We start from the raw sequence: 13,431 nt of genomic DNA, 5'->3' as shown, positions 1-13,431 counted from the left end.
TTTTTTTAAAAAACCATTACAACACCTAGAAAGTAAATACGTGAAAATATAGTATAAAGTAATATATAAATATATAGGTATATAAAAATATATATATATATATAGGAAGCATATAAAAAATATATAATATATAATGTAAAATAAAATAAAAGTTCATCGTTTAGAAAATCTTATAAATTTACTTTTCAAATAAGAGGAAGCCATATTTACATTCCCTATGGCCATTTCAGGGGTATATTATTGTGTTTAAAGCACTAGGGTGCATCACGATAATAACTCCTTCGTCAGGGGAAAAAAATAGAGAGACAGACATCATCGCGTACCAGGCTTAACACAATATTGTGTGCTTTCTTATTGAAGAAGTCATGCTCAGACGAGCCCAAAAGAAAGAATTAAAGCAGTAAAAAAATTTTTTTAAAGCAGTAGAAAAATAAATCAGTAAAAAAAATTCTTTTAAATGGGTGTATTAAATTAAATTAAGTTAAATTAAATTAAATTAAATTGAACCTCCGTGGTTTCAAACCCTGTAAGAACTAAATTATTTATTTTCTACAACTTATTTTATTCTTATACACTTTTAAGAATGTAGAAGAAAATTTATGGATGCAAAAAGGAATCACGTTAGTAAATTTATTCAGAGTGTGCGGTCCATAACACCTAAGGATGGTAAGGGATTCCCTTATGCACAGCTTACACTTGTTAATATTCCCTTGAAATTTGGGGTTTTAGAGATAATGGACCATTCTAGATAATAATTCTTATTATTTTTCTTCAAATTGTGTATATGGGATGCAAGTGTTGTTGAATTACAGTATTTATCGTTAGAAAATGAGCTCATATGTGATCTATATCTAGCCTTAAAATCTACCGTGCTACCTATATAAAATTTATTTAACTTATCCTCGTCCTTGACTACACATTTATATACAACGTTAGTAACTAGACAGGAACCATCTAAAGGACATAATTCGGGGTTTCTACAATTACATTTCTTTCCAGGGCCTTTCCTAGTTTTATTTCTATTGTTACCTTTACTTTTTGTGTCTCCAGTTCTAGACAAGTTTCCCTCTTTCATTCCATCAAATCTTCCCTTATTACATGGGTTCGATAGACCCGGTAAAGGCAGACTGTTTGTACCATTGGCATTAGGTGTTACAAAATTATTATATGCAGTTCCTTGGTCATCCTCAAAAGAACTTTTCCAGCTATTCCGCCCAGCAAGCTTGCTTCTATTGATTGATGCAATAATAGACAGCATCGTTACTGCAATTTCAACTAGAATATCTAATTTACCTGCGAATGAAAAGATTTTTGAACAGCATGCACCGGTGTATAATAATGCCCTAAGATTAAGTGGTTTCAAATCTAAAATACTTTATATCCTTAATACTAGACTCAAAAACAAAATGGCTGGTTTGCCATTTAAGCACGTCACAAATACTAATGCAGGGAACCCCCCCCCCCAACTGCAATAATAGAAGGCCTTTGAGTAGTAATGTGTTTAGGGATACTCGCAATAGGTACAGGTATAAGAAAATTAATAATTTTGACAAGGAGTTAAACAAAACGGAGGTTCACGGTCTAGAATAAGGGAAGTTGTTTGGTTCGCTCCCCCTTTCTCCCTTAGAGTAAGGAACTTACCAAAAATGTTTTTTAGAATTCTGAAGGAGAACTTCCCAAAGAATCATAAATACTATAGCATTTGCAACAAGTCAACGATCAAGTTCTCTTACTCTGTAATGCCTAACTTTGCTTCGATTATTGCATCAATCAATAGAAGCAAGCTTGCTGGGGCGAATTAGCTGGAAAAGTTCTTTTGAGGATGACCAAGGAACTGCGTATAATAATTTTGTAACACCTAATGCCAATGGTACAAACAGTCTGCCTTTACCGGGTCTATCGAACCCATGTAATAAGGGAAGATTTGATGGAATGAAAGAGGGAAACTTGTCTAGAACTGGAGACACAAAAAGTAAAGGTAACAATAGAAATAAAACTAGGAAAGGCCCCGGAAAGAAATGTAATTGTAGAAACCCCCCACCGCCACCAACCTCATCGTCCGCACACCCCGCACCTCCACCATCTATTTCCTTCCCAAAATTCATAAACCCAATAACCCTTGCCGCCCCATTGTTTCCGCCTGTAATTGCCCCACTGAACGCCTTTCCTTATACCTCGACCGCATCCTGTCCCCCTTAGTCGCAGCCCTCCCATCCCACATACATGACACCAACCACGCCCTCCGTCTCTTCAATTCCTTTTCCTTCCCTTCCAGCCCCTCACACCTCCTCTTCACCTTAGACATAAAATCCCTGTATACGGTAATTCCCCACAACGACGGTCTCATAGCCCTCCAACACTTCCTCGACCGTCGTCCCGACCCCACCCCTAGCGCCCCCACCCTTCTCCACCTGGCAGAGCTCGTCCTCACCCTCAACTGTTTCACGTTCGCCGGGGAAACGTACCAATAGTTGTCTGGGGTCGCGATGGGAACGAGAATGGGCCCCAATTTCGCCAATCTCTTTGTTGGCTACATTGAGGCCCAAGAATTCTCCCAATTCTCCAGGCCGACCCCGGAACTATACGGCCACTACATAGATGACTGCATAGGCGCCACCTCCCTTTCCCGCGAACAACTCTGCCACTTCATCTCTTTCCTCTCTAACTTCCACCCCTCTCTACAATTCACTTCCACCAATCTCCAATACCTCTGTTAACTTCCTTGATATCTCTCTCAACATTGACCACCCCTCCCACTCTCTCACCACCTCCGCCTTCTTCAAACCCACGGATTCCCACCTCTATCTCAACTTCTCCTCCTCCCATCCCTTCCACACCAAACGGACCATCGCCTACTCCCAGTTCCTCCACCTCCGATGCTTGTGCAGCCGCGACCAGGATTTCGAGACCCAGTCTCAATACCTGGCCCGCCTGTTCAGGCATCAAGGATACCCACCTACCCTGGTCTTGAACACCCTCACCCGCCGCATCGACCGCACCACCGCCCTTTCTCCTTCTTCTCACCCACCCACCCCAACCCCCTTTCCCCTCCTTTTCCACCCCTCTACTCTACCCCTTCGTCAGAAGATACTACATGCCTACTGTCATCTCCAGCTCGATCCCATTTTCCCCAACCCACCCCTGTCCTCCTTCAAATGAGCCTAGAATCTACGCGACCTCCTGGTCCATAGCACTCTCTCTTCTTCCCCCTCAGCCCCACACGGATCCTTCCCTTGCTCCAGATCCTGCTGCAACACCTGCCCCTTCATCACCAACACCACTGCTGTCACCGGTTCCAACCAGCGAACTGTATGTATCAGACATTCTTTTACGTGCACTTCGTCTGGTCTCATATACTGCATTAAATGCAACCTCTGCGGAATGCTGTATATAGGACAGATGGGACGCCGGTTGTCAGACCAATTCGCCGAACATCTAAGGGATGTTCGTCTACGGTCCAATTCTCCTGTCGCACGTCACTTCCGCTCGGCCAGCCATTCCCCTGATGACATCACTGCTTGGTCTCGCCCCACACAACGGTCCTCCACAATCCAGGCTCCACTTGGAGCAACGATTCATTTTCCCTCTACAGACCAATACCCCACACGGACTCAACACAGCCTCCTCCTCTTAGTGACTGCACTCCACCTCTCCCCACTAGCAACCTTTTTTTTTATATTTTGTCCTTATACAGAAACACACACACACACATACTCACGCATCCACGAACACACCTACTTCCAACACACCACACACATACATCCAAAATGCACATGTACGCACACATACTTCCACACCTATACACCCCCCACACACATGCCCGTGCACACACACCAACAAACAATACTCATACAGATACGCACACTCTTACAAACACCTAGCAGAGACACACACACACATACACGCACGTAACCGCACACATGCACACGCATGTACATTATGCTCACACAACTCCAGAAAAACTCTCACACGTATACATTCACACACACACACATACGTACACACACATACATACATACATACACACATACACACACAGACATACATACACACATACATACATACATACACACACACACATACATGCATATGGGGTTGGCTGTATTGCAGGCGTACGTCAGTGTGTGTGTGTGTGCCTGTGGATTCACATACACCCACACCAATTTTTTTTTCCATCAATCTTTCAATTATAAAGTGTGAGCTTGCATACATATATATACACACATATAAACACACATATAAACCTCTACATTTGTACACACACGCACATATATACATACATTCACTCGCACGCATGTACACACACACGCACACACATTTACATATATATACAATACACGCGCACACACACACATACAAACACACAAATTCACATACACACCGACACATATACATACACACAATATATACCTACACGCGCACATACACATACATACACACATATAACCAGACACACACACACATACGCACACAAAAACATGCGCACATACGCATGCACACCAATGCACACACCCAAAACTCACAACCCCACGGATACACGCATATACATCCATATACGCTTACACACACACACACACGCACATACATACACACACACACACACACAATGAACCCACACATACATCCCATACACACGGCACACAATTATACATATATATACACACATGCACGTACAAGCACACACGCACACATACACTAAGTTAAGCACAGTTACTCGCCACACCCAAACTCTACGCATACACACACGAACACACACATACACACACACACACACTACAAACAAAACACACACGATACATATACATACACGCACACACACATACCTTTGTTTTGACCTGTGGCTGGACACAAAAAACACCACTCATTCTTACACTGGCCAGCTACTAGCCAGTTGTTCGCCCTACACACATACACACACACACACGTGTCATCATTGCACACATACACACACACGCAGACCTCCGCACACGCACACATCCACACACATTCCCCCTCTCACTTTCCTTGTCTTTGACATACTACCTACTGTCTTTGAAAACTCTCCTGTCTTTAAAAAACATTATTCTTCCACCTTTCTACTTCCGGTCTTCCAATATGTGACCTCGTGAGTACCGCTGGCGATTTTTTTTCCTCTGTCTTCCCTTCTCGGAACCTTTCCTTCTCTTATGTTTCCGACGAAGAGCTCCACTCAAAACATTAAACCCTCCTTCTTCCCTTCTTTCCTGAGCGTCCAATAATACTTTATTTGTTCCACGTCCTCGCGTTGTTGTGTTTTTTTGTCTTTTTGTGTTTTCTTGTTTGGATTAACTATATATATATATATATATATATATATATATGTGAGCATGTGTGTATACGTATATCTTTGTATGTGTATCATCATCGTCATCACTGTTTATATGCATGCATGCATATATATATATATATATATATATATCACCATGATCACCGTGACCGACCAGGCTATCAGATGTTGCTACACATTGCTGGTCACAATGCGCTTCGCATTGTTTTAGCCTTCAAATGACACCACCCCGCTGGCTAAGCGAGCAGGTCAACAGAAGAGTAAGAGAAAGTTGTGGCGAAAGAGTACAGCAGGGATCGCCACCAGCCCCTGCCGGAGCCTCGTGGTGCTTTCGATGTTTTCACTCAATAAACACTCACAATGCCCGGTCTGGGAATCAAAACCGCAATCCTACGACCGTGAATCCGCTGCCCTAACCACTGGGCCAGTGCGCCTCCACATATATATATGTGTGCATATAGTATGTATATATGTGTGTGCATATAGTATGTATATGTATATATGTGTGTGTGTATATATGTATATACAGTGTGTTCAAAAGTTCCCTCTGCAGTGAAATCAGCCTAGGAAGTGCTCACTCAGCAGTATGTATGTATATATATATATATATATATAATATATATATATATATATATAGTTTTATATAGATATATATGTACATATATATGTATATATATATATGTCGATATATATATATATTACGGAGATGTACTTACATAGCAAGTGACCTGATCTGAGAGCATGTACTGAAACGAAAAGCGTGGAAAGTGTTTATAAGCCATTTAAAAACACACAAAAAACTGTTAGATTCACTTCATCATTTGAATTTAATTTGCCAAAATATTTTTGTTGCTTTGAGACAAGTCAGTAATCAGGTCGTGGTCTCAAAAATATGAAAATATTTTGGCAAATTAAATTTAAATGTTGAAGTGAATCTAACAGTTTCTGTGTTTTTTTAAATGGCTTATAAACACCTTCCACACTGCAATTGTTTATGTGTATATATATATATATATATATATATAATATATATATATATAGTTTTATATAGATATATATGTACATATATATGTATATATATATATGTCGATATATATATATATTACGGAGATGTACTTACATAGCAAGTGACCTGATCTGAGAGCATGTACTGAAACGAAAAGCGTGGAAAGTGTTTATAAGCCATTTAAAAACACACAAAAAACTGTTAGATTCACTTCATCATTTGAAATTAATTTGCCAAAATATTTTTGTTGCTTTGAGACAAGTCAGTAATCAGGTCGTGGTCTCAAAAATATGAAAATATTTTGGCAAATTAAATTTAAATGTTGAAGTGAATCTAACAGTTTCTGTGTTTTTTTAAATGGCTTATAAACACCTTCCACACTGCAATTGTTTATGTGTATATATATATATATATATATGGTCGATGCCCGCAGCAAGTTCTTAAAAATTTATCTTACTATTTTTATTCGTTGTTACTACGTTTATTCATACATTGATAACTTGATTCGTCTTACCCATCTCATTCACTACGAAAATTTAACCTTTTAGGCTACTTTCAAGCCTTCGCCATAACTTGATTTATCTTTCCTATCTCTCTCTCTACGAAATTTAACCTTAGGCTACCTCAAGCCGTAATCCCATCTTTTCCCATCTTTCCGTCATCGGCGGTGCGCCCGCCCCCCACCCCCACCACCAATACCGATGAACACTGTTCTCACCCCCACCACCAATACCGGTGAACACTGTTCTCACCCCCACCACCAATGCCGGTGAACACTGTTCTCACCCCCACCACCAATACCGGTGAACACTGTTCTCACCCCCACCACCAATACCAGTATACCCTGTTCTCACCATCTACACCGGATACGCCCTACTCATCTACACCGGATACGCCCTACTCATCTACACCGGATACGCCCTACTCCCTCCTCCTCCCCCCACTACCCCTTCTCCTCATATGCTTTCACTGTGAAAAGACAAGCTGCTAGCGCCATAGCTCATCAACTGCCCACCGATCTTACGCTTCCTCCTGACACTGCCTCAATCTGACCATCCCCTTTTAGTACCCTCCCGCCTCGTAATATCCTACGTTTTTATTTCTTACGAACCTACACCAACCCTTCCTGCCATCGTTCCTCCTTACCCCAACCTTCCCCACTGGTTGCTCCCCTATATTACCCGCCTCAACTGGACCCCCCCTCCCCAACTCAACTCTAGAATATCTGTATTTCTTTCCTCTACCTAATTACGTTACTCAGTGACGATAACGAATGTCCACTGCTAACACCAGCTCCTGCCCACGGCGTGGTCAGGTTGGAAGAGAGATCAAAAGAAAAATACCACGAAAACTATCACCACCACAACAACCCTCCTCTTCTCAGGCGCCGAATCCCCCCCGTCCCCCCCCACATCTCCTTCCCAGTTTTCAGAGTTGGCACTATCAATGTTGGTACATTGACAGGCAAGTCTAGTGAGATTGTAGAGATGCTAGAGAGAAGACAGGTTGATGTATGCTGCATACAAGAGGTAAGATGGAGAGATGCTTCGGCTAGGGTCCTCACGGGCAAGGCACTTAGATACAAACTCTACTGGCAAGGTAACGCGGAAGGTGTAGGGGGTGTAGGCATTCTCCTTGCGGAGGAATGGGTGGATAAGGTCATAGAGGTTGTCAGGGTTTGTGATAGAGTGCTTAAGCTCAGGTTGGTCCTACAGAGTGGCACAGCTATGATTATCTCAGCCTATGCCCCACAAGCGGGACTACCAAATGATCAGAAGGACAACTTTTATGATACCCTTCTGCAGGCTACTTCAAAGACTAGTAACAAGGACCTCATCTTTGTAGGTGGAGATTTTAATGGGCATGTTGGGCGGGAATCGGGTATCTTCACTGGGGTACATGGTGGCTATGGTATTGGCACCAGAAATGATGAGGGAACTAGACTGCTGGAATTCTGTGATGCATGTAACCTTTCAATCTGCAACACTAACTTCAAGAAGCCAGTCTGCCACCTTATAACATATCAGTCAGGAGACTCCGCTAGCCAAATAGACTTCATCCTCACCAGACAACGGGATGCAGGGTTGCTCTTGAATACAAAGACCCTCCCGGGTGAAGAATGTATCCCTCAGCATAGATTAATCATCAGTGACTTTAAGCTTGAGGCCAGAAGGACTCCAAGAAACAAACCAATCCAGAAAAGAAGGATTTGGAGGCTAAAGAACCCTTCGCATGGTCAGAAATTTAGGGACATACTCATCAAGAAATTTGATGAGAGGGAGGAGGAGCTTGAGACGTCAGACATAGAAGGTAGCTGGGAATTCCTACGGGACAGCTTGTTGAGTGCCACAGACCAAGTCTGTGGATGGTGCAAAGTCCCTTCCAGACCTAGAATTACGTGGTGGTGGAATAGTGCAGTAGATAAAGCCATCTGTGAAAAGAGACGGGCCTGGAAAGCCTGGAAGGATGGGGGCAGCAGGGAACTGTACCAGATAGCCAAAAGGGAGGCTGGGCGGCAGGTATACATTGCCAAAGATGTAGCAGAAAAGAAGAAGTTTGCCAATGTCCAGCGTCGCGAGGATCAAAGAGCTGAAGTATTTCGGATTGCCAGACAGTGTGTCAGAGAAAATAGCGATGTTATAGGAGAGAAATGTGTCCGCATGGATGATGGGGCACTTGCTTTTACTACTAGTGAAAAGAAAGAGGCTTGGAGAAGCCATTATGAAAGACTGCTGAATGAGGAGAATGAATGGGAGGAGGAGAGCCTGCCAAATGTTGACCCAGTAGAGGGACCAGCTACCCGAATAGACAGCTCCCTTGTAGATAAGGCAATTAAGGATATGAAACCAGGCAAAGCCCCTGGCCTATCAGGAATCACTGCTGAGATGCTTAAAACAGCTGGCTATGTGGGCTATGCCATAGTCACCCGCATTGTAAACCAGGTAGTTCACAATGGAGTCATACCCAATGACTGGTGCAGCAGCACCATAGTCAACTGCTACAAGGGTAAGGGTGATGCTCTAGATAGAAATAACTACAGAGGTATCAAACTGTTGGACCAGGTGATGAAGGTCTCAGAGAAGGTCATAACCAATCTCATTAGGGAGAGAATTTGTTTAGATGAAATGCAGTTCGGTTTTGTACCAGGTAGAAGCACCACTGATGCTATATTCCTGGTCCGACAACTGCAGGAGAAGTACCTAGCTAAAGATAAACCCCTCTACATAGCTTTTGTAGACTTGGAGAAAGCCTTTGACAGGGTTCCCCGTTCCCTAATCTGGTGGTCGATGCGGAAACTGGAGATTGAAGAATGGCTAATAAGGGCTGTACAGGCTCTATACAGAGAGGCTGTCAGCAAGGTTAGGATTGGCAACGAATATAGTGAAGAATTCTGGGTAGAAGTAGGTGTGCACCAGGGCTCAGCCCTCAGTCCCCTTTTATTCATCATAGTCCTTCAGGCAATAACAGAGGAATTCAAAACGGGATGCCCCTGGGAGCTCCTCTATGCCGATGACCTAGCTCTCATAGCAGAATCACTACCGGAACTAGAAGAGAAATTTCGGGTGTGGAAGCAAGGGTTGGAATCAAAGGGCCTTAGAATAAATGTAGCAAAGACCAAAGTATTAGTAAGCAGCAAGAGGTACTCAGCACACATCCCCTCGGGTAGGTGGCCCTGCTCAACCTGTAGGAAAGGTACAGGTAGAAACTCCATAAGATGCACCCAATGTAAGTTATGGGCACATAAGAGGTGCAGCAACATTAAAGGGAAATTAACAGATAAGATAGCTTTCATGTGCGGCAGATGCACAGGGACAATAGACACAACAGACACTCAGAAAACAGATTCCATCACACTCCAGGGAGAGAAACTAGAAGTAGTTGATAGTTTCCGCTACCTGGGTGACCAAGTTAGTAGCGGAGGTGGATGCACAGAGAGTATCACCACTAGAATACGAATAGCCTGGGCAAAGTTCAGAAAGCTCCTACCCCTACTGGCAACAAAAGGTCTCTCCCTCAGAGCAAAAGGTAGATTGTATGATGCATGTGTGCGAACTGCCATGCTTCACGGTAATGAAACATGGGCTGTGACTGCAGAAGACATGCGTAGACTTGAAAGAAATGAAGCTAGCATGATCCGCTGGATGTGTAGTGTCAGTGTGCACGCAAAACAGAGTGTAAGTATCCTGAGAGAAATGCTGGATATAAGAAGCATCAGATGTGGTGTGCAAGAGCGACGCTTGCGATGGTATGGTCATGTGCTGCGGATGGATGAAGAGAGATGGGTGAAGAAGTGCCACTCCCAAACAGTTGAAGGTATCAGGGGGAGAGGTAGACCCAGGAAGACATGGGATGAGGTGGTCAAGCATGACCTCAGAGCATTGGGCCTCACTGAGGCAATGGCGAAGGACCGAGATCTCTGGAGATATGCTGTGACTACAAAGACCCGGGCTGCTTTCTGCAGCAATTCCACATACCCCCTACCCATTCTAAGTACCCCGGATCCCCAAAGTACCCTGGATCCCCAAAGTACCCCGATCCCCAAAGTACCCCGGACCTCGTTGCCCCCGTGCCGCTGACACGTTAAAATGCTCGAACCGATCGTGACGATGCCGGACCCTCCGGCCCCTGTGCAGGTGGCACGTAAAAAGCACCCAATCCACTCACGGAGTGGTTGGCGTTAGGAAGGGCATCCAGCCGTAGAAACTCTGCCAGATTCAGACTGGAGCCTGGAGCAGCCCCTGGCTTCCCAGACCCGGTCGAACCGTCCAACCCGTGCTAGCGCGGAAAGCGGACGTTAAACGATGATGATGATGATGATGATGATATATGTATTTCTCCCAGAGTTCACTATTCTCCTCTTGTTCTGGTCTGACGACCCTCCATATTTGTTTTTGTTCGGTTTCTTTGCATATCTCTACTGTCCTGTTTTTGTTCCCAACTTTGACCCCCCATACATCCTAAATTTTATTTTAGAATTTATAGGAGCAACTGTCTTTAAAGGCTCGTATTGTCATTGAATGCTCGAAATGAGGGGTAGATAGAGAGCTAACAACTGATGAAGGGTCATTTCTGTGTTTACATGTCCTCTTTACCATTTTTTCTCTCTCGTTGTTTATGCATTTCATGCTGTTTGCATATAGTTATTGGTATATACATACCCATATATATATTTATTATTTACTGTTTTAATTATATATATATATATATACATCACCATCATCATCGTTTAGCGTCCGCTTTCCAAGCTGGCATGGGTTGGACGGTGCAACTGGGGTCTGGGAAGCCAGAAGGCTGCACCAGGCCCAGTCTGATCTGGCAATGTTTCTACGGCTGGATGCCCTTCCTAACGCCAACCACTCCATGAGTGTAGTGGGTGCTTTTTACGTGCCACCTGCACAGGTGCCAGACAAGTCTGGCAAACGGCCACGGTCGGATGGTGCTTTTTACGTGCCACCGGCACAGAGGTCAGGCGAGGCTGGCAAACAGCCACGATCGGATGGTGCTTTTTACGTGCCACTGGCACGGAAGCCAGTCAGGGCGGCACTGGCAACGGCCACGTTCGGATGGTTCTCTTATGTGCCACCAGCACTGATATACATATATATACATGTGTGCATGTGTGTGTGTGTGTGTGTATATATATATATATATATACACTATAGCCTCAGGCCGACCATTGTCCTGTTAGTGGATTTCATACACGGAAACTGAAAGACTGTCATATATATATATATATGTGTGTATATTTGTTTGTGTGCGTGTGTGTGTGTGTGTGCGTGTGTATGCATGTGTGTGCGCGTGCATGTGTGTGTGTGCATGTATGTGCGTGTTTGTGTTTCTACCCCCACCATCGCTTAACAACCGATGTTACTGTGTTTACATCCCCATAACTTACAGCTTCAGCAAAAGACACCGATAGAATACATACTAGGCTTACAAAGAATAAATCTTGGGGTTGATTTGCTCGACTAAAGGCAGTGCTCCAGCACGGCCAAAATCACATGACTGAAACAAGTAAAACAATAAAAAACTATGCCATTTTAATCCTGAGCAATGCTGGGTATCTCTGCTAGTTAACTATGAGGAAAAATAAATCTGAACATGGCAAACTTTGAACACAAAATCTTGTAGCAATAAACCTATAATGATAAAATTCAACAATTTAATTTGTGTTGACTCTACACATTTAAAAAAATTTTGATATAGAGTCTTCCAATTTACAGGGAAGATGAGGTACATGAAAAGGTAAAGCATTTATCTTTTATCTTTAGCTGAAGCACTGACTTGCAGAATTTTTAGTTGAAGGAATCAACCCTGGTACTTTTTTTTTTTTAAGTCTGGTACTTATTCTATTGGTCTCTTTTGCAGAACTGCTAAGTTACGGTGACATAAACACACCAACACCAGTTGTCAAGTGGCAGTGGAGGACAAATACAGACACACATGTATTCATATATAAATATATATTAATAAAATGGGCTTGTTTTCAGCTTCTGGCTATCAGATCCACTCACAAAGCTTTGGTCGGCTTGAGGCTATAGTAGAAAAACTTGCCCAAGGTCTCATGAGGTGGAGTGGACCTGGAATCATGTGGTTGGGAAATAAGCTTTTTACCACGCAGACACATCTGCACCTTTTTGTTGTTTTTGCTTCTTTTTTTTCTATTAGTTACTTAACTGAAGTGATTGCAAATGGAGATTAAAACCAACTATTAGATTTGGTTTACCAACAATTTACCATTGTGTCAAACTGTTGCCTGCAAAGAAAATTTAAGGGAAAAAATACATACTTACACGATTAATTTGAACATAGTTAGCAGGCTCAAGATAAGCTTTTACAAGGGTACTTTTTCCAGCTGGAATTGAAATTTGAAAAATGTAAAAAAAACAAAATACATAAAAAATATTTTTAAAATCATAGCTTCAAATTAACAAGCTCTTTGTAAATTAAATGAAAAGGGTGATGAAAGCCATTAAAACACTGAACACAAAGAAAAATGAATTTACACTATAATTACATAACCTTAACAATGAAAAAAATTTTATTGAAAGAAAGAATAAATTTAAAAAACCTGCTACAATTTGCATAACAAGAAGGGTTAAGTGAGATATTTAAATCA

General features: G+C 42.6%; 1 protein-coding gene across 2 annotated transcripts in view; it reads right to left on the bottom strand.

Annotated features, from left to right (window-relative positions):
- The window catches only part of LOC115213950 (uncharacterized protein F21D5.5), an 87,288-nt gene that overhangs the window by 29,933 nt on the left and 43,924 nt on the right, over window positions 1-13,431 (bottom strand). For both annotated transcript variants that reach the window (XM_036501701.1, XM_029782955.2), the window contains exon 14: window positions 13,106-13,167. In XM_036501701.1, the coding sequence (XP_036357594.1) occupies window positions 13,106-13,167 (62 nt within the window). The remainder of the gene's footprint in view (window positions 1-13,105; window positions 13,168-13,431) is intronic.

The sequence above is a fragment of the Octopus sinensis genome, linkage group LG1 (assembly GCF_006345805.1).
Source record: "Octopus sinensis linkage group LG1, ASM634580v1, whole genome shotgun sequence".
Classification (NCBI taxonomy): Eukaryota; Metazoa; Mollusca; class Cephalopoda; order Octopoda; family Octopodidae; genus Octopus; species Octopus sinensis.
This window is presented reverse-complemented; position numbering and strand designations above follow the sequence as displayed.